At 37.6% G+C, this 25,781-nt stretch overlaps 1 protein-coding gene across 3 annotated transcripts in view; it reads left to right on the top strand.

The window, feature by feature from the left end:
• The first annotated feature begins 9,676 nt into the window (after nt 1-9,676).
• PI4KB (phosphatidylinositol 4-kinase beta) overlaps nt 9,677-25,781 on the top strand; it is a 126,259-nt gene continuing 110,154 nt past the window's right edge. For 2 of the 3 annotated variants that reach the window (XM_053703845.1, XM_053703827.1), the window contains exons 1-2: nt 9,677-9,880; nt 17,414-18,354. In XM_053703845.1, the coding sequence (XP_053559820.1) occupies nt 17,440-18,354 (915 nt within the window). In that variant the 5' untranslated portion in view covers nt 9,677-9,880; nt 17,414-17,439. Of the gene's footprint in view, nt 9,881-13,488; nt 13,510-17,413; nt 18,355-25,781 lie in introns of those variants that run through there. The other variant, XM_053703836.1, reaches the window with a different exon arrangement.

Below are 25,781 nucleotides of genomic sequence, written 5' to 3'. Positions count from 1 at the left end.
GGAGGTGTATCGATACGTGGGTGAGCACGGTGGAAAACCACCTCCTATTTCAAGCCGTTAAATAGTGGCAGCAAGGTTGCTGGTGGCACTATTTAAAGAGGCTGTGAAAAAACTGAAAAGTAAAGTGCTAGATTTATAGCACAATAGAAATCAGTATACAGTTATGGATCCATATCTGAAGATTGGCCGCGGTATAGATCTTGAAAATGGAGTGCTTGACATACGCCGCACTCAAATTAGAATCTATGGCACCGGGTCCTGGCCAGTGTTGAAATGAAGTCAACAATAACTCCGTGTGAATGTGATAACAAAAATGGGCTGGTTGTGTGACAAACAATAGAACAAGTGAATAAGTGCGATTCAAATAAGCAATGGAAAATGCTGGCAATATATACACAAATCTTGTACAATGCTGGCAATAATTACACAAACAATGTATTAGAACTTATATAAATACTTGTAAAAAATCCATATGGATATCCCAAAAAGATAATATTAAAATAAAAATGGTGTTCAACAAAGGATAATAATGGGCACTGCAGTGAAAAAATGTCAGTGAAAAAAGATGTCAGTGAGAAAATGTCAGTGAAAAATATCTATATGGTGGCACTAAAAAATCCAGAGGAACTCCTATTCAGCCGAAAATTTGTGGTGAAATTTTTTTTTTGATGGTTAAAGGAAAAAATGATGATTAAAAACAAATTGTAACCAAGTGTCAGTGAAAAATTAACAAACACATTGTATCCAATAATGAATCAAAGATGTTCCATTGTGGGTTTTTTCAAAGTGAAAAGTGATGATAACTGGAAAAGGATTGTCCAAAGTAATCCTTTATGGAGCTCAGCTGTTTCTATGATTTTATCGTCGATCCCTAAAATCAAAAATAAAACATAGCGTAGCAAAATTTTTACAAGTTGAGAATAGTTAGAAAGATGCTTACCAATGGGTCGTCTACGCGTTTCGGTCCTCGCGCTATGTTTTATTTTTGGGATATCCATATGGATTTTTTACAAGTATTTATATAAGTTCTAATACATTGTTTGTGTAATTATTGCCAGCATTGTACAAGATTTGTGTATATATTGCCAGCATTTTCCATTGCTTATTTGAATCGCACTTATTCACTTGTTCTATTGTTTGTCACACAACCAGCCCATTTTTGTTATCACCTTCACACAGAGTTATTGTTGACTCCATTTCAACACTGGCCAGGACCCGGTGCCATAGATTCTAATTTGAGTGCGGCGTATGTCAAGCACTCCATTTTCAGGATCTATACCGCGGCCAATCTTCAGATATGGATCCATAACTGTATACTGATTTCTATTGTGCTATAAATCTAGCACTTTACTTTTCAGTTTTTTCACAGCCTCTTTAAATAGTGCCACCAGCAACCTTGCTGCCACTATTTAACGGCTTGAAATAGGAGGTGGTTTTCCACCGTGCTCACCCACGTATCGATACACCTCCTCACACACCTTTACCCACCATTCGGGGCAGGGTCAACAGTGAACAGCTGCTTTTATATATTGTATTATGGTTTATTATTTTTTATTACTTTCTGTTTGACCAATTTTAATATTGTTGCTAGCGGGAGTAATGTAACAGTTCTCCCTTAACAGCTGTTAAGCTTCTATGTTATAGGTTTCCACGTAGGAAATCAGGTATACCGCTTTTATTACTTTGTTTTTAACTAGTCTTAACTGTATATAATAAAATCCATTTAGCACTCAGTCTAACCTCATTACGTCTGTGTGTATATATACCCTTAGGCCTTTTGGCGCTGTGACCACTTCCATCTATTTCAGTTTCTGTCCTTTTAGGGGATTGGTTAGACCCCTTTTGTGTTTCACAGCTTAGGGTTTATCTTAGCGCTGCAATACCACATATATCTTCTTTGACTAACAGTCTTTACATTCTGCAGAATCTCATACGAATCAACTTGTGTTGTTTCTTCAAAGACATGGTTGGAGGATCAATTTACCAAAGAGTTCCTTGATTCCTCAGACAAGGGTAACCTTTTTGGGTTTCCAAATAGATTCAGTGTCCATGACTTTGTCTCTAACAGAGAGACGTCTGAAATTGGTTTCAGCTTGTCGAAACCTTCAGTCTCAATTGTTCCCTTCGGTAGCATTATGCATGGAAATTTTAGGTCTCATGACTGCTGCATCGGACGCGATCCCTTTTGCTCGTTTTCACATGAGACCTCTCCAGCTTTGTATGCTGAACCAGTGGTGCAGGGATTATACAAAGATATCACAATTAATATCCTTAAATCCCAATGTTCGATCTTCTCTAACTTGGTGGTTGAATCACCATTGTTTAATTCAAGGGGCCTCTTTTGTTCGTCCAACCTGGACTGTGATCTCAACAGATGCGAGTCTTTCAGGTTGTGGAGCTGTATGGGGATCTCTGACAGCGCAGGGGGTTTGGGAATCTCAGGAGGCGAGATTACCAATCAACATTTTGGAACTCGTGCGATTTTCAGAGCTCTTCAGTTCTGGCCTCTTCTGAAGAGAGAATCATTTATTTGTTTTCAGACAGACAATGTCACAACCGTGGCGTATGTCAATCATCAAGGTGGGACTCACAGTCCTCAAGCTATGAAAGAAGTATCTCGGATACTTGTATGGGCGGAATCCAGCTCCTGTCTAATTTCTGTGGTTCATATCCCAGGTGTAGACAATTGGGAAGCGGATTATCTCAGTCGCCAGACGTTACATCCGGGTGAATGGTCTCTTCACCCAGAGGTATTTCTTCAGATTGTTCAAATCTGGGGACTTCCAAAAATAGATCTGATGGCCTCTCATCTAAACAAGAAACTTCCCAGGTATCTGTCCAGATCCAGGGATCCTCAGGCAGAAGCAGTAGATGCATTGTTGCTTCCGTGGAATTATCATCCTGCCTATATCTTTCCGCCTCTAGTTCTTCTTCCAAAAGTGATTTCCAAGATTTTACTGGAGCGTTCGTTTGTATTGCTGGTGGCTCCAGCATGGTCTCACAGGTTTTGGTATGCGGATCTCATTCGGATGGCCAGTTGCCAACCTTGGACACTTCCGTTAAGATATAAAATAAAGAGGAGCGCTAAAAAAGCTAGGTACAAAAAAGTCTATAATAAACTACGATAAGTAAAAAGTTTATTAACATAGGAAATACATACTTATAAATATAACTAATAATAAAGAGTATGTGTTGTGAAAGTGCCGTGCTAGCTAGTGTAAGGACTGCAATAGTATTAATTATGAAGAAATACTAAGTATAAGGAATTCCTTATAAGTTATGTAGTGCGTGCTAAATATAAAGTGCATATATTAAGTGCATGAAGTTAAATAGGTACACCAATAAACTTTAAACAATAAAAACAGAATCCCAATTTTAAGAACGTAAATGTGTGGCCACACATCAATTTTAAAATAGTTCAAATAGGAGATGATAATTCGAATAGTCCAGAAGGATATGAATAAGTATATATCTAAGTTGGAGTCCTTTCCAAATATTAGATAAGTCTCTTTTCAAAGAAGACCGTTAACTGGACAAAAAAGTCATATTCAATATTCACTTGTTTCAATTAGAAAAGTCTTAGACTGATGTTAATACGATGACCCCCACTTCTCCTCTTACCGGACCTCCGTTTGTTGGCGAGTTTTTTCTTCTGCCGTGCAGCTGCGGACCTTTCTTTCTCCGCTCTTGGTAGATTCTGAGCACCGGACTTCGGCGTCTACGCAGCGTCAGCACGTTCAATCCCCGATCACCTGAATGCTCCAACAACCAGGATTGGCTCTTCAGTATGGGACTCTTGGAAGAAACGGAGTGCGGGGGGGGTGCTTTGAAATCGTATCCTTTGTTCAAAAAAGATGATATGATGGGTACAGTGCACTGTTACCAATAGCATCCACAAGTACTGATCCTCAATTACGCGTTTCTGCGCTAGCTCATGCGCCTTTATCAAAAAGACTTCATACTGGTGGATGCAATGTCTGATATTTTTATAGTCAATGGTCTCCTTCTTTGAATTTGGATTGGTCCAGAGTAATTGTTAATTATTATTCCGTGTGAAAATTAACTCCTTGGTGTTATTTATTTTCTTTTCTAGGAGGGATATATACTTGCTAAGAATAATTATAAGGTATTAATATAGTCAGATATTAGGGATTATTTGTACAGATTACAACATAGATAAATATATGTGAATAAATTAAAGATCCTACTGGAAAAAATATAAATAAATAAAACAAATAAAACTAAGAGCCTGTTATCACCATATTGGATTACTATACTTAAATACTTATAATATCTAATAAGTTAACATGAAAATGTATACATATAAGATAAAATAGTAGGTAAGTTGAAAAAACCTTTTTGTATCTTATTTTAGGCTAAAAAAGGGAACTAGTTAGTGTTTATAATAACAGAATTAAAAATATAAAAATATAAATAGTATGAATAATATCTAATCAAATTGTGTACTCCCAGGTATTGGGTTCTTATCTCGGAATATAAAATAGGAATGTAAAAAATATATGAATGTAAAAAATATATATATATATAAATTATTTTTTATTTATTATGTATGGAAATATATGTCACTTGTAGTTAGATAAATGGATTCAGATCAAAATCTGCATTTAATCCATTAGGTGTAAGTGATTTGAATTTAAATATCAATTCCGCTTCAGCTCGTAGTAGATCTTTCTCAAGTACTTCACCTCTATTTTTTGTTAATTTTTTAATTCCCCAATATTTTAGATCTGTTGGTTTCTGATTGTGGACCTCCTTAAAGTGTTTTGACAGTAAGTGTTTTTCATTGCCCCATTTGATGTTAAGGAGGTGTTCACGAATTCTGTCTCTTAATGGTCTACTCGTTTCTCCCAAGTACTGAAAATCACAGGAACACTGTATCAAATATATAACATTCCTGTCTGTACATTTTATATTTTCATTGATAGAATGAATGTATTTACTTTTAGTTGACGAGACTTTTTTGGTTTTCTTACTGAACTTGCAAGATTTACATGTAAAACATGGAAAGAAACCTTGATTTTTTTGTCCTTGTAGATCTAAATCAGATTTTATTTTTTTATTAAATTGACTTGGTGCTAAAATGGATTTAAGGTTTTTTGATCTTCTATATATAATAGAAGGATGTTCTTCTATTAGATCACTTAGTAGGGGATCTTTTCTAACTAAGTGCCAGTGTTTATTAAGGATTCGACGAATCAGTTTATGATCTTGACTATAATTAGTTATAAATGAAGGTCTGTTAGATCTCACTTTATTCATATTCTTTTTGTTTACAGTTTTTTTAACTAGTAATTCTGTTCTATTACATTCTTTTGCACTAAATTTAGCTTCCCTAACCTGATTTGTGTCATATCCTCTATCCAAAAAAAATTTCTGTAGTAATTCTGCTTGTCTTTCGTAATCTTCCTCAGTGGTGCAGTTTTTTCGAATTCTTAGGAACTGGCCTTTTGGAATATTTTTTATCCATGTCTCAGAATGGCAACTTTCTTTATGGACATAATTGTTAGCATCCACAGGTTTAAAATATGTTTCTGTAACTATTTTGTTGTCAATAATTTTTATTTTTACATCTAAAAAATTAATGGATACCTTACTACACTCATAAGTAAAATTGAGGCCCCACTCGTTTAGGTTAAGATCTTCAAAAAATAAATCTAAAAGTTCTAAATCCCCATCCCATATAATAAATAGATCATCTATAAAACGATTGAAGAGCACAAGGTTTGCACCCCACTTCCGTTAAGACCAGACCTTCTATCTCAAGGCCCATTTTCCCATCAGGATCTCAAATCATTAAATTTGAAGGTATGGAGATTGAACGCTTGATTCTTAGGCATAGAGGTTTCTCCGACTCAGTGATTAATACTATGTTACAGGCTCGTAAATCTGTCTCTAGAAAGATTTATTATCGAGTTTGGAAGACTTACATTTCTTGGTGTTCTTCTCATAAATTCTCTTGGCATTCTTTTAGAATTCCTAGAATTTTACAATTTCTTCAGGATGGTTTGGATAAGGGTTTGTCTGCAAGTTCTTTGAAAGGACAAATCTCTGCTCTTTCTGTTCTTTTTCACAGAAAGATTGCTAATCTTCCTGATATTCATTGGTTTGTACAGGCTTTGGTTCATATCAAACCTGTCATTAAGTCAATCTCTCCTCCTTGGAGTCTTAATTTGGTTCTGAGGGCCTTACAGGCTCCTCCGTTTGAACCTATGCATTCTCTGGATATTAAATTACTTTCTTGGAAAGTTTTGTTTCTTTTGGCCATCTCTTCTGCTATAAGAGTTTCTGAGTTATCTGCTCTTTCTTGTGAATCTCCTTTTCTGATTTTTCATCAGGATAAGGCGGTGTTGCGGACTTCATTTCAATTTTTACCTAAAGTTGTGAATTCTAACAACATTAGTAGAGAAATTGTTGTCCCTTCATTGTGTCCTAATCCTAAGAATTCTCTGGAAAGATCTTTACATTCTTTGGATGTAGTTAGAGCTTTGAAATATTATGTTGAAGCTACTAAAGATTTTAGAAAGACTTCTAGTCTATTTGTTATCTTTTCTGGTTCCAGGAAAGGTCAGAAGGCTTCTGCCATTTCTTTGGCGTCTTGGTTAAAGTCTTTGATTCATCTTGCTTATGTGGAGTCGGGTAAGTCCCCGCCTCAAAGGATTACGGCTCATTCTACTAGGTCATTTTCTACTTCCTGGGCTTTTAGGAATGAAGCTTCTATTGATCAGATTTGCAAAGCAGCAACTTGGTCTTCTTTGCATACTTTTACTAAATTCTACCATTTTGATGTTTTTTCTTCTTCTGAAGCAGTTTTTGGTAGAAAAGTACTTCAGGCAGCTGTTTCAGTTTGATTCTTCTGCTTATGATTTCAGTTTTTTTCATTATAAGATTAAAACTTTTTAAATTTGGGTTGTGGATTATTTTTTCAGCGGAATTGGCTGTCTTTATTTTATCCCTCCCTCTCTAGTGACTCTTGCGTGGAAGTTCCACATCTTGGGTATCTACTATCCCATACGTCACTAGCTCATGGACTCTTGCTAATTACATGAAAGAAAACATAATTTATGTAAGAACTTACCTGATAAATTCATTTCTTTCATATTAGCAAGAGTCCATGAGCTAGTGACGTATGGGATATACATTCCCACCAGGAGGGGCAAAGTTTCCCAAACCTCAAAATGCCCATAAATACACCCCTCCATGGAGTCCATGAGGCCCACCCTTTTTTGTGGTGGTTATGATTTTTTTGTATAAAGCACAATTATTCCAATTCCTTATTTTTGATGCTTTCGCTCCTTTCTTATCACCCCACTTATTGGCTATTCATTAAACTGAATTGTGGGTGTGGTGAGGGGTGTATTTATGGGCATTTTGAGGTTTGGGAAACTTTGCCCCTCCTGGTGGGAATGTATATCCCATACGTCACTAGCTCATGGACTCTTGCTAATATGAAAGAAATGAATTTATCAGGTAAGTTCTTACATAAATTATGTTTTTTGTTTTGGGATGTGGATTAATTTTTTCAGCGGAATATGGCTGTTTTTATTTTTATTCCCTCCCTCTCTAGTGACTCTTGAGTGGAAGACTCCACATCTTGGGTATTGAAATCCGATATGTCACTAGCTCATGGACTCTTGCCAATTACATGAAAGAAAACATAATGTATGTAAGAACTTACCTGATAAATTCATTTCTTTCATATTGGCAAGAGTCCATGAGGCCCACCCTTTTTATGGTGGTTATGATTTTTTGTATAAAGCACAATTATTTCCAAATTTCCTTTGTTGATGCTTTCTACTCCTTTCTTTATCACCCCACTGCTTGGATATTCGTTAAACTGAATTGTGGGTGTGGTGAGGGGTGTATTTATAGGCATTTTGAGGTTTGGGAAACTTTGCCCCTCCTGGTAGGATTGTATATCCCATATGTCACTAGCTCATGGACTCTTGCCAATATGAAAGAAATGAATTTATCAGGTAAGTTCTTACATAAATTATGTTTTTTTCGCATTTCTCTAACCTGGTTCCTAGAGTGGGCTGCATAATTATTAAACACTCAGCATCAGATTTTAGACCTGTAGACAGCTCACTAGGGGGGATGTTATGCTAACTAACTGTCATACTTTGTTTCAGTGGGCGTGGACAAGGAAAGTCTCCATCGGGCTGCACGGATGTCTGTTGAAGTTGGACTGAAAAGCTTGTTTTAGTCTTTATATACAATATGCTGTGCTCTTAGGGTTATAGTTTTGTTCATATTATCCTTATATGTTATTTACGATACTGTGTTTGTAGCTGTCATTCTGAATGAATTCACCCATAGGTCTGTTCCGGGGGGCTGTCCCGGATGACCAATGGGAAGACGGGCTGTTTGTTTTATAAAGCACCATGTACATGTTTTTAATCAGGTAATGAGTAAGTCTAAGAGCTGAAACGCGTTTACCTGTTTGTTCACAGTCCGCATGATTTCTCCAGTATCTTAACCCCGAGGTGACCATCCCCTCCACGTTGTGTGTATTTACTTTTTCACTCGTGTATTTGCCACTCATGCAGCGCTACTGCGCTACCGGTAAATAAACACAATTTTATTTGCATCATACCCTTGTCTGTGCTCCTCTGCTTTCTAAACGTGTCCTGTGGTTCTACTTTTCGTTCTTTCAGAATATTTAAGACTCCCTTTTCCTCTCAGATCATATTTCTCGTGGGCAGTTTCACTTTGAAATTTCCATACCAGTGTACTCCACAGAAAAGTTTGCCAGCCAGGTGGGGGAAGTGTAATACTTTGCAATATTATGTATTGCTGTATTGTGACAGCCAGGGTTGCATTTTCTGTTACTGAAATGTGACTTAAAGGGATATAAAACCCCTTTTTTTATTTCATGATTCAGACAGAGCATGTAATTTTAAGCCACTTTCTAATTGACTCCTATAATTTTTTTCTTTCTTCTTTGGTATCTTTTTTTGAAAAGCAGGAATGTAAGCTTTGGAGCTGGCCCATTTTTTGTTCAACACCTGGGTATCGCTTGCTGATTGCGCTACCTTAGGGTGCTGAACCAAGAATGGGCCGGCTCCTAAGCTTACATTCCTGCATTTCAAATAAAGATACCAAAAGAAGAAAGAAAAAAATGATAATAGGTGTAAATTAGTTGCTTAAAATTGCATGCTCTATCTGAATCATGGAATATTTGGGTTTCATATACCTGTAAGCTATTGAAAGCAGAAAATAACTGCATAATTTAACATAAATTGATTTAATAATTTGTGCAACAAACGTTAAAAAATATTTAATATCATAATTGTAGCTTAAAGTTTACTTAAATTTTACCCAGGTTGTCGGTAAAATCAGATGGGTGGTGCACAAAATACTGCATACATTTTGTTTTTAGCTTTTGAGTGGGAACCTCGGCATTTGGGAAAAGTAGATACAGATAAAGCCTCTAAAGCTTTATTTATATAGAAAAACTTTTTGGATATCTGTGATTGTGACTACGAGATCTGTAAAGTAAGCAGTGTAGATAATACAATCCCCAATACAGATAACTCATACTTCTAAGCAACTTCAGGATCTGATGTAACACTTCAGCAGTACCGTCGCACAGCACTCTATGGTAAGTTTCCGGCGGCGCTCTGCACGTTTCCGCACTCGTTGGTTCCCAGGGGAAACAGACGCTCTGCGCTGTCACTGCGCTTGCGGCAACTCTATGGTGTTCCGTCTATCTCTATGGTCCCGTGGCCGCATCGGTATCCTGTGTTAGCAGAGGAGCAATTGGACATGGGGGAGGGTTTGGGGAGGGCTGGGATGCTGTATTGTGACAGCCAGGGTTGCATTCCCAACATGGATATGGTGGTGTGAAGCCGGGAGACAGGTGAGAAGAGAAACTGGCCAGAGTGATTCAGGTGCTGGGGAAGAGATTGATGTAAGAGATATAAGGAAGAAAATGAGAGATGATTGAGACGAAGATGGGAGCGCGTGACAATATTAAGGAATTGCCGACAATGGCAGAACGACTTTGGCTAGCAATAAAAAAAATGTCCAGAGATTGAGGGTATTGCTTCTAAAGTGCAGGGGGCATGAAGGGTGGGCGACAAATAGCAATCAGCTGAGATCGAGACAGTGACAGATTGAATGTTTGGTTTATGAGAAGAAATGATTAAAGGAATAATGCGGATGAAGTAATATAGAGAGAATGAAAGTGAAATCGACGTTAGATAGAACAAATTGATGTATTACGTTCATGGAAAGGGAAAAGCTGGTAGGATAAATAATTGTCAGACTGGAAAGATATATTATTTAGGGGGGGAAGTGAGAACCGAACGAGTAAGGCGAGAATTATCAGAGAGGGGTTATTTGAGTAAAGGGTGATAACTTGTAGATATAAGTCAGGAATGAGAGTGGGTAAAAGTGGAAAACAGAATGTGGTTAAGGGTGTGAAAACTGCGGAACAGGGAGAGTGATGGAGAGACTGGGGTAAAAGAAGTGGATACTTTTGTGAATTAAGAAAATGCTGTGTTGTAGAGACTAAATGGATGAGGGAGTGAGACGTCAAAATTTTAGAGAGATAATTGGCTGACCGTAGAGACACTAAGACAGTTGGAGACCAAGGGTGAGGGAAACTAAGAAACCCGTCTACATCAGAATTCAACATAGCCTCCTTTCCCTATATCATGCACTTTGGCAACACTTACTATATCAAATGTCACACCATTCATTCTGAAAGTAACAATGGTGAGGAAGGGAGACTGAGAATATGGGAGAAGCATTAATGGAGAGTGAAAGCTTATATACTCCGTTTGTAGAGCTTCCAGACAGTTTAAGAGGAATTAGCGAGGGATTGTTTTCTTGTTGTTTTTTTAACTTTTCAAGAATGGCAGCAAGAAGACCAGGGGATAAGGGAGGAAGAAGTGAGAGAGGTTAGAAGGCAGAAAAATAGGAGCTTGGTGGAAAAACCTAAGAGAGAAGTTTGTAAGAATGCATGACAAACATTTTGGGAGTTAAGAGATTTCCTTAAGAATTCAAAGATCCTTAATATATTTCTTAAAGATATTTAAAGATCTTTAAGATATTTCTTCACTTTGATGCTATTATGCAGAGCTAGTTCATTTAGAGGTGCGCCATGCTGTAGTGAAAAGTTTTCCTAAAATAACATAAGAATTTGGAACATTTAGCTAATCTTAGAGATCTTTACATTTTTGTAGTGAATGTTTTTGATAAGCACAAGATGGGTGCTTGAGGAGTGAGCAAGGATATAAAGCATGCGTGCACTATTCTTTTTTTGCCAAAAAAGAGCCTTAAAGGGACATTAAACACTAAATAAATGTTAGATAGAATGATGCATTCAATGAAAAGATTAGTCTGAGAATAACATGAAGATGTATTTTTTAAAGTTTCATTAGTTGTTTAAACAGCGACAAAATCAGTGTAAAGTTGTAATGTCTATAAAACAATGGGAGCTGTCATGTTGTAACTTACCTTCTCTGCTGTGGTCAATTAGGGACAGTTATAATAGGTCACTGGAATGTGCAACCTATGGCTGTGTGAAATATGACCGTATTCTGCACTTCCATTTCTAACAGGAAATGAAAAGCTCACAATTTCAGAGTGGAATTACAGGAAAAGGGGGCAAAATAAATGAGTGTATTGCAGTTTTTTTTATATATATGATTTATCATTCTATATTACCATCTTAAAGTGTTTAATGTCCCTTTAATTCATATTGTAGTTCTGTATGCCTCAGGAAGTCATTTTATAGGTGTTATTCTGTATAATGACCATGTCTTTTTTTTGTTTCATATTTTGCTAGTGCAGAATGGTCAAAATAAGCGTTATTGATGTTAGAGCATTTTATTATTACAGACTGTATCTTTAAAGTGCCAGTAAACCTAAAAAATAATGTTATATAATTCTGCACATAGTGCAGAATTATATAACATTATATGAGTGCGAGCTGCATTGAGTGTAATGGCGCGGCCGGGCTGTTACTAGATAGCTGGCCAGATGCGCTCTGAGGGACAACCAGACCCGCTCAGTAGAGCACAGAGGGCGGGTCTGGAAAACCCTCTATTAAAAAAAAAAAAAAAAAAAAAGTTCACCGGATATATTATGTTCTATAAAGCTAGCACTCATATAATTTTATATAATTCTGCACTATATGTAGAATTATATAACATTATTTTTTAGGTTTACTGGCCCTTTAAGTCAGCATCTAAAGATTTGCTTGCTTTAGAATACTGTTTTCAAACCTGTCCTCAAGCCTCCCCAACAGGCCGGGTTTTAAGGATTACCTGGGATGAGAGCAGTTAAAATAACCAAATTTACTAATCGGCTGAATATTTAATCTGTGCTCTAGTTCAGATATCCTGAAAATGTGGCCTGTTAGGGAGGCCAGAGGACAAATTTGAAAACCAGTGCTTTAGAAAATGGACCAACTCATAGTTAACCAACCTGCTCTAAGTTCAAATGCTTATTGGCTTTTATTTATTGTTAACATCTTTTGGGAGCTGTAATGATCGTTTTTGCTCATGATCACTTTAGCTAGACTTCATGCACGTTAAGTATTTCCACGTTGTCTTTTGATAGATATACAATTACTGTTTAAAATAGAGATCAGGGTCTGCATAACCAACACTGTTATAGAAATACACGTTTTACCTCTGTGATTACCTTGTATCTATGCTTCTGCAAACTGCCCCCTTATTTCAGTTCTTTTGACAGACTTGCATTTTTTCCAATTAGTGCTCACTCATTAGTTTTAAACTTTAGATGTTGCCAGTGCTTTTTTTATTTTTTATAAATAGAACTGCAGTATATTAATTACATAAAAAAATAAAATTAAAAAAAACAAACCATCCTATCATTTATACATTTTAGCTCTGTACACTGATTATGTGAGTAAGAGGATCTACGTTGCAATCTGAACTTTCTCCTATTGCTTCTGCGTCAGCAAAGACAGGAAATATTGTGTAAAACTAGAAATAATATTGCTCCTCCCTACTCTCCAACCCCCATCCATGCCTAGATGTAGAATTGTCATAGAAAGAAAAGAAAAGGCTAAGTTTTCTGGAGGTGTGTTGATGAGTTTAAAAAGATTTGTGTTAAGCAAACAGTGAAGCTTCAGTTGCTAAGATTCTGCAAGAGGAATGACTCAGTTTTTGTGCTGTTCAACTGTTCAGCAAAGCTTTGGGTCTTAAAGGGACATGGCACACTATATTTTTCTTTGCATAAATGTTTTGTAGTTGATCCATTTATATAGCCCATCTGGGAGTGTTTTTGTAAAAATGTATAGTTTTGCTTTTTTTTTTTTAAATAACATTGTGCTGATATTCAGACTCCTGATGAAGACCCAGGTCTACAGAGTCTGACTGTAGCTGCTCCTGTTTGTTTAATCTGTCTTTTCACATGCATGGGAGGGGGGTTCTGCTCTTCCTGATTTCCCAGCCCCTTTCACTGGGGGTCTCAGCCTAACCTCATCAACAGTTCTAAACTGGGAGCTTCTAAGTAAGTTTTTAAAAGCTTTTATACTGGATTTTTAGATAAGTACTGGTATCTGTGCATATTCTTCTTTATTGTAGTGTCTATTGCATGCAGTTATATGAAAATTAGTGTACGCTGTCCCTTTTAATTATGCCACAGAAAAGGCTATGCAAGTGTTGCTAAAGAAAGGCAGTAGGAATGTTAAACATCAAACATTAATGTCTGTTTTTCTTCCGCTGGCAACAGAGCCAGGTTTATGGTAGGCCAAACATTGGCACGTGAAGTACATCTTTTTTGGCAGGGACTCCCACAGAGGCATTTAAAGTTCACTGTTGAATACCTAATTTAAAGGGAAGCTATGCTGTGGAATGTCATGTTGTTTGGGTCTTTAGTTTACATTTCCTGCAAAGTCAATTTATTTATATTGTATTTGGAAATTGGCAGGTACAGTTTGGGCTCTGCAGCAGTATGTTTTGTGTCCGAGAATGGTGCACTAGTTTAAGTGAGAGAGCTGTACATATAGTTTTATTTTGTAGCACAATTCAATGCAGTTTGTTAGATGATTACAAATCCAGGAGAAAAAAATGCCACCATACTGATAATCTGTTAGTCCTATTTTTTTCTTTTAAATCAAATTTGCCCAAAAATTCTTTGTTAAAATACTGGAACCCCTGCCACAAAGAATTTACAATCTTTAGATATTATGAGCATTTACAGTCTGGTTTATTGTCATTCTTGACACACACAAAAGCCAAACATTTACAAGGCTGAAGTAAAATTCTATGAGCCATATCTCTGAATTTTCAAGCCTCATTTTAGTGGGACCTAGCTCGTACTCTAGTTGCATTATGTAGGTCCCTAATGTGCCAGGGAGCTATAATTTAGAAATGTAATGACTGCCCCTGAGCAAGCACCTAAAACCTAGTTATAATTTGTGAATGCTTGCTGTAAGAGACTAGTCTAGTTGTATTATGCAAAGTAGCATGACCCTCCCTCTTGCCAATTGTGTTGTGGGAACTCTGGCTTCAAGAGGTTGCCCTCTAGTAGTGTTGCAAGGACCCAGTACATAAGCTAATAATCATATTTGTGATTCCCTACATCAAGAGGTTAACATTTTTCTGTAAAATTGTGGTCCATAATGCAACTAATTAGCTAGTTTGTGTCTAGTGTGCTTGTTTGACAGCTGTGGGTTTGAGTTGTTGCTTTAATTAGGATTTGACGTGTCCTTAGAGACAGGCATCTACACCTAGAATATTTTACTTGATTTTATATGTATAATTGTATTTTGTATACAAGAAACATTGTCTGGCTCATAAGTGTGATAACAAATGTCAAACCCTGGGCTAGTAATTTAGTTTTGGTGACTGCATCTACATTATGCATTTGTCTCCTGTGTTGTCACAGTATATTTCAATCCCTGCTTTTAGTATATAAATGGTTAATATGTTTTCCATTCCCTGTCACTGACCTGGATACCTGCATGGTGATGTTTGCTGAATGCTCAGATATCACTGTTACTAAAACAAACTTTTCCATGTAACTGTACACTCCTTAGTGCTAATGCATTGTTCTGTTGTTCTGAATACGTCTCTGGTCTGTGTGTAAGATAAACATGGTCTGCACCATTAAAGTGATGGTAAACTTCAGGTCCGGAATCTTATACATATTTTTCAGGGACTTTAACTGATCACTTCTAATAAAGATGTGCAGTAACATACTTTTTAATCTAGCCGTGCCATTCTAATACGCTGCGCTCCAGCCGCCCACTTCAAAACTCATATTATTTGTGAGCTAGCTGTTCAACCTGTTCTCCAATTGGCTCTCTAGCTACAAAAAAAAAAAAAGTGACGTGTGGCTAGATCACCTATTGGTGAACAGTTTAAAAAATATGAGGTTTGAAGTGGGCGGCTGGAGCACAGCGTATTAGAATGGCACGGCTAGATTAAAAGTAAGTTATAGTGCATCCTTTATTAAAAGTGATCAATTAAAGTCCATCTAAAACTTTGCTTAGGTTCCGCACCTGGTTTTAAAACATGTACTGTTTGCCATCATTTTAATGTATCAAGCTTTGAGTGTATTGTACAAAGCAAATTATGCAGATCACACAGGACCTTTATGCTTCTTAGTGTTTTCAGTAATAAAGTGCGTCTTCCCTACAAGATCTATACTTTCTGCTTTGCCTTGTAAATGGTCTCTTGCTTTTTTTGTGCTTAATGTGGTTGCACATTAGAGGAGTGACTGCGTTGTGCAAGAACTCTTCCAGTGTGCACACACTGGTGATGAAACGACTGCTCTGCTCACTCCCTACCTCGCAGCTGTAAGATAAAATGTTAAATATTCAAAGCCTGGCTGGCCTGAAGTGGAAGAGGCAGGTGTGTGAGTGGGATCCGTCCAAGACTTTTCCATCCAGTTGCGTCAGAGATTTTCCTAGATCTCTTCAGAACATTTAGCAATATCATTTGCAGCCATTTTATGCTTTCAATTATGCTTTAACCCATTGGCTGACAGAGGGCTGCAAGGTGTTGCTGTAGTGTGCGAAAGCTTTGGAGCCATAAATGTATGAATATGTTTACTCTTTTCAAGTAGCTTTTATTTGCATTGTTGTTAAAGGGGTATGAAACTCCCAAAAAACATATTTCATGATTCAGATAGAGCAGGCTATTTTGCACAACGTTCTAAATTACTTCTATTGTCAATTTTACTTAATTCTCTTAGTATCTTTTGTTGAAAGGCATGGCATATGCATATATTTCTGGACCACTATATGGCAGCAGTTTTGCAAGAATGTTATCCATTTGCAAGAGCACTAGATGGCAGCGCAATTTCCTGCCATGTGGTGCTCCAGATGCCTACCTAGGTATCTCTTCATCACAGAATATTATGGGAACAAAGCAAATTTGATCATAGAAGTAAATTGGAAACTTTTTAAAACTCTATGCTCTGTCTGAGCCACAAAAGAACATTTTAGCATCCTTAGTGATACATAATAATAAAAGTTTACTTCTTTCTTTTATATATTTTCAAATGATGTGGTTTAAATGGATAAATACACCGAATTTCTAAAGATTTTCAGTATGACTCATTAGGTTTATGCATTTTTGTCATCACTTGCTTATTGTGCATAGGCACACGCTTGTTCGCGTCTTTTATTTACATGACGCTGTCCTTGGGATGGGTGAATGTAATGTGTGTAAATCCCAGCTCAGCAGAAAAGAGCAGCTGTGCTTGGATGAGGCAGCTTTCCAAGACTGAGAAACTGGGTCCTCCTCCTTTCACTTCCCTTTTATCTTGGTTCCTTTATGTTATGCTGTTACTGTATTTTTTGTGTGGTGAGCGCAGAGCTGACTCATGCCTCAGACATGCACTAAAAGTGTGTTTTATCGCATAAGTTACAAAGATGAAGAAGTATTTAGGATCCTTCAGAACTGTTTTTTTTTTTTTCTTTTTTTTCTTTCTCTTGCATGGTCGATAATCTGATTCCTTAATTAGATCAGGGGTGTCCAACTATATCTTGAGATAAATTATCTTGACCAGAATGAGGGAAACTAAAATTCTAAAAGCAAGTAGTTGTATCACTTCTAATTCTCGGCTTACTTTATTGCATATACAAAAAAAAAACAATCTTTCCCCTTATAGTTTGTTTTCTGACACCCTGTAAGTTGAGATGAATTACAAGTGCTACAGCTACTTGCTGATTGGTCTTTGTTGGCTTTTGGTCCAGAGCCCCTTGTTAACGTGCCCATTCCCAAAAACACAAATATTCAAATTCCGATTTGCAGTCCTCTAGGTCAGAAGCTGTATACTCATTGATCCATTATTGTCAACAAGTATGTTTAGACCTCTAAATAATTAGTGTTTTGTACATATAAATTATAGTTAATTTTTTATATTCTTATTCAGTTTTTAAGTAATACTTGTTTCATTTCAGATTTGAGTTGTGAAATCAGCAGTGAGATGGGAGACACCATGGTGGAACCACTGTCCTCTAATCTCTCTGAGCAAGCCTTGCCCTTACAGAATAATGGCGGGAGCCCACTCTGTGTCATCACAGAGGGTGTCATGGAGTTATCTTTAGTGATAGACCCTGATGTAGCTCAGAAAGCTTGTCAAGATGTTCTGGAAAAGGTCAAACTCATGCATAGCCCATCTGTGGAGAGCTTGGATAAAATAGATGGATGTGACTCAAGTGACACAGGTGAACTGGCAAATGGGGGTGCAAGCATGGAATCGGGTCCCACTATTACAGCCTCCAGAATCTGTGAAGAAGATGAATCTCAGATTGACATCAATAGTGTGAAGAATGCCAGGAGGCGACAGAAAAACAACTCTGCCAAGCAGTCCTGGTTGCTGCGTTTGTTTGAATGTAAACTTTTTGATATCTCTATGGCCATCTCATACTTGTACAACTCCAAGGAACCTGGTGTCCAGGCATATATCGGCAACCGGCTCTTCTACTTTAGAAATGAAGATGTGGATTTTTTTCTTCCACAACTCCTTAACATGTATATTCACATGGATGAGGATGTTGGGGATGCTATAAAACCATATGTCGTTCACCGTTGCCGGCAAAGCATCAATTTTTCATTGCAGTGTGCCTGGCTTCTGGGTGCCTACTCCTCTGACATGCACATTTCCACTCAGCGCCATTCCCGTGGAACCAAGCTCCGTAAGCTTATACTCTCAGATGAGCTGAAGCCAGCTCATAAGAAGCGAGAACTGCCCCCACCTCTAAGCCTAACTCCAGACACTGGTTTGTCCCCCTCCAAGAGGACCCACCAAAGGTCCAAGTCTGATGCTACTGCCAGCATAAGCCTAAGCAGTAACCTGAAGAGGACAGCCAGCAACCCAAAGGTGGAGAATGATGATGAGGTGAGACATAAGAAGGGAAACAGGGTTATACATTTTAAATTACAAGACAATATTTTTTTACATTCAAGGCTCACTTTTTACTAAAATATTCTGCATCATATATTGAAAATGCTTTATAGTAATGATCCCCTGGCCGAGTAGTGATTATAATGGGATTAAAGAGACATGAAAGTCAAAATTACGCTTTCATGATTTAGATAGAGCATACATATTTAAAGGGACTTTAAACACTTGTCATTAGGTTGTTTGTTTTTTTTTATTCATAATGTTTCTTTTGTTTTTTTAAATGTAATTTGCTATTTATTTTTATTATATGTTTACTTTTTTTTCTTTTTTTACATTTATTTCACTTTCTGACCGCTCCGTGCAGACATGGCAGAAAGTTATGTGTAGACAAACCTCCCAGAAGTCTCTGCTTTGCTGTGAGCGCGCACGTCTGTAGAGTTGTAGACAGCACACTGAGCACAGCATGACTAAATCTACAGTGATTATCTTAGTGTTTTTCCCTAAATAGTATCTTTTGAACTGGCCTCATCTGTAAGCTAATAATTCATTATCATTTTTTAAAAACAAAATGTATTTACCCTATTTTTTAATCTTACTTGTAGTGCGAGTGAAAGAGGGACCGCCCAACACACTGCTCAGGGAGCCAGCTGCTGTCTCATAAATATTACCCCTCTGTTTTTTCTATCCAAGCTCCCGGAGTCCCGCCCAGTTTATTGCACATCTTATACAGCTCACGCTCTCTGTGCATCTCAGGTTATGTGACATTATAAATTGATGTACATAGAACAGAGCACTGTGGCTGATCTCTACATACTCGTAACACAAAACAAATAAAGCATCCCCTTCCCTACACTATCTTTTAGGATCTTTGGAATGCCTGCTAAATAGACAAACCACTGATGCGGTCACATAACCTGAGATGCACAGAGAGCGTGAGCTGTATAAGATGTGCAATAAACTGGGCGGGACTCCGGGAGCTTGGATAGAAAAAACAGAGGGGTAATATTTATGAGACAGCAGCTGTCTCCCTGAGCAGTGTGTTGGGCGGTCCCTCTTTCACTCGCACTACAAGTAAGATTAAAAAATAGGGTAAATACATTTTGTTTTTAAAAAATTATAATGAATTATTAGCTTACAGATGAGGCCAGTTCAAATGATACTATTTAGGGAAAAACACTAAGATAATCACTGTAGATTTAGTCATGCTGTGCTCAGTGTGCTGTCTACAACTCTACAGACGTGCGCGCTCACAGCAAAGCAGAGACTTCTGGGAGGTTTGTCTACACATAACTTTCTGCCATGTCTGCACGGAGCGGTCAGAAAGTGAAATAAATGTAAAAAAAGTAAACAAATAATAAAAATAAATAGCAAATTGCATTTAAAAAAAACAAAAGAAACATTATGAATAAAAAAAACAAAATAACCTAATGGCAAGTGTTTAAAGTCCCTTTACTTGGTATGCGCATGCAAGTGAAGAAGGGAGTGTGCATTGACTATCGCATAGAACGTGCGTTACAACATGTCAGCCAGCACTGCATTCAGTAGGCGGTGGTTTAGGGGTATTATTGAAAAAAAAAAAAAAAATGTGCAGATGCTAAATAAAGAAATAAAGAAAGAAATAATATATAAAACAAAGCAAAATAGATTAAAAAAAAAATATAATTACATTAAAACAGATGGTGTTTAGGGTCCCTTTAAGACACTTTTAAATTCACTCCTGTTATCAACTTTTCTTTGTTCTTTTTGCGTTCTTTGTTGAAAAGATCAGCAGCAATGCACTACTTGGAGTTAGCTGATGATTGTTGGCTATGCACATTTGTCTTGTCAATGGCTTACCAGATGTGTTCAGCTAGCTCCCAGTAGCACATTGCTGCTCTGCAGCTGACATTAACCATGTATTTAATCCCTTTGCAGGGGTTAAACACACAGTTATATGCAAGCAACAATGAAATAATAAAATGTTCATATTACAGCATTTTCTATTTGCACTTTTATGTACCTTTAAAAAATACAATTGAGCTTCTTGTATTTCCCTCATGTACAGCAGGTTATATCTATAGTTTATACTAATTTTATGTTCTTGGTTGTTATTTATCACTCTAAAGGCTGTGACACACTGCAAGCGGAGCGGTGTACAGCGTGTAGATGCAGCTGTGCGCGCTCAGTGTGTCCTGCCTTTTCATCTCTGAGCACTCTGCTGCGTCAGGTCGCGTAGCTGAAATAATTGAACTTTAGAAGCGATGCAACGCGGTGCGAAGCAGCTGTATCGCCTCGCGCCGCATCGCTTGCAGTGTGTCACAGCCTTAACACTTTTTAAAAAAATTTACTCTCTTTTTAACTTAAATTTGTATTTAAAAATGTGTCTTATTCATCTTTTACACTTTAAAGCAGTGTTTCTCAACTCCAGTCCTAAGGACCCTTATATCTTAACTAGAGCACAGGTACAATAATCAGCTGATGGGTGAGAGCAGGTTAGTAACCATGGTTACTGATCAGCTGATTATTTCACCTGTGCTCTAGTTCAAGTGATGGCAAACTTTAAAGGGACATTAAACACTAAATACAAGCTAGATAGAATGATGCATTCAAAGAAAAGAGTACTCCATGACTAACCTGTAGATGTATTTTTTAAAGTTTCATTAGTTGTTTAAAAAGTGATAAAATAAGTGTAACGTTTTAGTGTCTATAAAACACTGGGAGCTGCCATGTTGTAACTTGTGTTACCTTCTCTGCTGTGGCCAATTAGGGTCAGTTATACATAAGTCACTAGAGTGTGCAGCCAATAGTTGTGCTGGATTTAACAGTGTTCTGCACTTCCATTTCTAACAGGAACTGAAAAGCTCACAATTTCAGAAAAAAAAAAAAGCCTATGTAGAGAGTGGGTGGGACTGCTCTATACATCCCAGCCAAAAGATGAAATGAAAGGGGGGGGGGGCGCGCGGAGGGACAGACAATACCAATTAGGATTATATACCTTTTATTATAAAATATATATATATATACACTTAAAAAAAAATATGTAGTTTTACTTGCAAACTAATATATTTGTATTGCAACGTTCTTAAAGTCTGAATTTTACCATCAATTTAAGTTATAATGAATATATGGCCTGATAAGGTTCCTGAGGTCTAGAGTTGTGAAACACTGCTTTAAAGCATGGCTGATTGTTGGCATATAATGGTTGCTTTTAAAGATATGTTGTGGGTCTTGTGCCATCAGCATTTTGATAAGTGTATGTAACTTTTGCCACTTCTACCAGCAATTATTGTGCCTGCTATATACACAGTGACTAATGTTTCAAGTGATTGAAAGATAAGGAATATAAATTTATCATTAAGTCTGCCTATCTTTGGAGGGAGTGGCAGGTCCCTACACTACAGCAAATGATTTGTCAGGGAGAGGGAGGGATGGGTCCCTACACTACAGAAAAAATATGATTGGTTGGCAGGGGAAGGTGGTTCCCTACTCTACAGAAAAAAGGCTCATCGTTTGGTAGTGGGTGGTGATCCCTACACTCCAGGGAAACAATATAATAAATAGTAAAAATATAAAAAAAAATGCACTAACAAATATGGTGGGGAACAGAGGGGGTAGGATTAGAGAGCTGTTTGAGGGGTATCAGGGAGGTGGGAGGGATCCCTACACGAGGGGTCTACAAATCAGTTTAACGTTTATGATTCAGAATATTTAGGAGTCGCACATTTTTATGAGCCAGTCAGTGGTATTTGTATATAGATATATGAAGAATGACCAAAAAACTTAGGAGCCAGGGGTAGAATTGTTCCTGGATGTCAAGCTCTACCCTACACTACAGAAAATAAAAATAAATAGGTATGTGCATTCGGGTGCTTTGTTAGCTTGTGGTGTTAACTGCTTTTCGGAGCTGGATTCAGGGCCGTCTTTAATATTGACTGGACCCTGGGCAAAAATGTTCTTGGCCCCCCCCCACCCCATGCAATTTCGCTGTCCACCCCAACATCCCACAAAACAACTAAATCAATTTATTTTATAAAGAAAAAAATATTAGCCCAGCAGTGAATCATCCACTGCTGGGCTAATTTTTTTTTAAATGAAATAAATTGCAATATGTGAAACTGGACCTAAGCAGTGCTAATAAGTAAATAAATATATAAATTCCTCTACTATGGATTCATTTAATATGCTTTTGAATGTGATTCTGGTATGAGGTTAGCTGGTTAAAGAGATTTAGGGCAGCCAACAGGAGCAAAGCAAGGTAAAGACTGAGGAGGAAGCATGGAGGTGCAGACAAATATAAGTTTACTGACTGGAACAGCAGAACTACTATGGGAAGCTGTAAACTCTGAGAGAGAAAACAAAAACTATAAAAATAAACCTTACATTTAATGTGTGAAGTATCAGCATGGCACTATACATCAGCCACAGCAGCACATGTCCCTTCTTTGCTAGGAACAAGTCCCCTCTCACCCTGTACTAGACAATGCTGCATGGGGAGGGGCATGTGTGCACTCACTTATTCTTCTCACTGTCACCTTTCTACAAAGCACTGTTCCCCTAACACACTTCAGTTAGTTGATCTTAGGGCCACAGCAGAAATAGCAGGGCTAAGGGGACCAGTAGACTGGATGTTGTCTGCCCAAGGCTGCATGGATACAGTGAGACAAGTCACACAGCCTCAAGAGAGCAGTGTGTGCAACTGCACAGATGCTCAAATTCTCACGTTCCTGCCGCTCCAGCTTTCTGCTGCATGTCAGCCCTACCCAGAAACAATCCCCACTATCAGAGCAGTTACCTGGTAACAGTGGTAACCCCAGCAGGACCTTTTCTGATGCAGTGGGAATGGCTGTATGCCGAGTTAGGGCTTAGCATTCAGTGCTGCACAGTGCACATCTAAAACAGCACATGGCAATAGCTTGGCATGTCACATGACACCGGCACGGTCTGGCACGGTTTCTCACAAATAAACAAAAGATGCCAAGAAAACTAAAAAAATTAGATAATAGAAGTACATTGAACATTTTAAATTGGATTTCATGTCCCTTTTATATTTTGTTTTTTTATTTTTTATGATGGTAGCATGGAATACACCAAAATGGGCCTAGATACCTTGGCTTGTCTACTTAAAAAATATATATATAGTCTTGGGGGTCAGTTTTGAGTTTTTGGGCAGTTCTGCTATACCAAAAGAAATTTAATGACCTTAAAATGATAAATAAAAGTAAGTATATATTATGTTTGGTCTTAGCTGCATTAGAGGAGACCAATTAACAAATTTGGAGAAAAAAAAATCTACAGTTAGAAAGCTACATGTTTTTATGGATTGTGATAATTGGGAGAGATATACAGGTGAAACTCGAAAAATTAGAATATCGTGCAAAAGTTCATTTATTTCACTAATACAACTTAAAAGGTGAAACTAGTATATGAGATAGACTCATTACATGCAAAGCAAGATAGTTCAAGCCGTGATTTGTCATAATTGTGGTGATTATGGCTTACAGCTCATGAAAACCCCAAATCCACAATCTCAGAAAATTAGAATATTACATGCAATCAGTAAAACAAGGATTGTACATAGAACAATATCGGACCTCGAAAAGTATAAGCATGCATACTGTATGTACTCAGTACTTGGTTTGGGCCCCTTTTGCAGCAATTACTGCCTCAGTGCGGCGTGGCATGGAAGCTATCAGCCTGTGGCACTGCTGAGGTGTTATGGAAGACCAGGATACTTCAATAGCGGCCTTCAGCTCTTCTCTGTTCGGTCTCATGTCTCATCTTTCTCTTGGCAATGCCCCATAGATTCTCTATGGGGTTCAGGTCAGGCGAGTTTGTTGGCCAATCAAGCACAGTAATCCCACGGTCATTGAACCAGGTTTTATTGCATTTGGCAGTGTGGGCAGGTGCCAAGTCCTGCTGGAAAATGAAGTCAGCATCCCCATAGAGCTCGTCTGCGGAAGGAAGCATGAAGTGCTCCAAAATCTCCTGGTAGACGGCTGCGTTGACCTTGGACTTAATGAAGCCCAGTGAACAAACACCAGCAGATGACATGGCTCCCCAAATCAACACAGACTGTGGAAACTTCACACTGGACTTCAAGCATCTTGCAGTGTGTGCCTCTCCATTCCTCCTCCATGCTCTGGGTCCTTGGTTTCCAAATGAGATGCAAAATTTGCTCTCATCAGAAAAGAGGACTTTGGACCACTGAGCAACAGACCAGGTCTGTTTTTCTTTAGCCCAGGTAAGACGCTTCTGACGTTGTTTGTTGTTCAGGAGTGGCTTGACAAGAGGAATATGACATTTGAAGCCCATGTTCAGGATCCGTCTGTGTGTAGTGGCTCTTGATGCACTGACTCCAGCCTCAGTCCACTCCTTGTGAAAGTCCCCAACACTTTTCCTGACAATCCTCTCCAGGCTGCAGTCATCCCTGCTGCTTGTGCATCTTTTTCTTCCACACTTTTCCCTTCCACATAACTTTCTATTAATGTGCTTTGATACAACACTTTGGGAACATCCAACTTCTTTTAGAATTACTTTTTGAGGCTTTCCCTCCTTATGGAGGGTGTCAATGATGGTTTTCTGCACAACTGTCAGGTCAGCAGTCTTTCCCATGATTGTGATTCCTACTGAACCAGACTGAGAGACCATTTAAAGGCTCAGGAACCCTTTGCAGGTGTTATGGCTTAATTAGCTGATTAGAGTGGGAGCCTAGAATATTGCACCTTTTCACAATATTCTAATTTTCTGAGATTGTGGATTTGGGGTTTTCATGAGCTGTAAGCCATAATCACCACAATTATGACAAATCACAGATTGAACTATTTTGCTTTGCATGTAATGAGTCTATCTCATATATTAGTTTCACCTTTTAAGTTGCATTAGTGAAATAAATGAACTTTTAGAGTTTCACCTTTTGAGTGTGTGTGTGTGTGTGTGTGTGTGTATATGTATATATGTGTATATATATATATATATATATATATATATATATTTTTGTCGCTATGTTTACAATATATTCTTTTTAATCCTGTGAATAAATATCTAGCTATATTTCTGTTTTAACAGAGTGATGGCAAAAAATGCTAAAAAAATTCTCTGGTACTTTGGGAAAGTGTTTTTTCTCTGAAATTCCCTGTAACGAAGGGGTGAATTCACTAATTTAAACTTGGTTTTGTTTTAAGGACTATTATTACTGTTATGTCAGGGCTCCCCTGATGTAAATTATAATCTTGCATCATTTGACATATGTATTATATCCTGCTTTTGTCTGCCCTAAATTTTTGTTGAACTGATGATATTAAATTCTGTTTAAATGCTGTTTGTTTTTGTTTGTTTTTTATGAGCAAGCAAAACAATACTATTAAAAAAAAAAAATAATCCTTTATTAGAACCAGCATACCATTGTTTCTAAAATGGCTATTGGTGCACAGTAAAATACGTTT

Source organism: Bombina bombina, chromosome 1 (genome assembly GCF_027579735.1).
Source record: "Bombina bombina isolate aBomBom1 chromosome 1, aBomBom1.pri, whole genome shotgun sequence".
Lineage (NCBI taxonomy): Eukaryota > Metazoa > Chordata > Amphibia > Anura > Bombinatoridae > Bombina > Bombina bombina.
The sequence above is the reverse complement of the archived record's forward strand: the minus strand, read 5'-3'. Positions and strand labels throughout refer to the sequence as shown.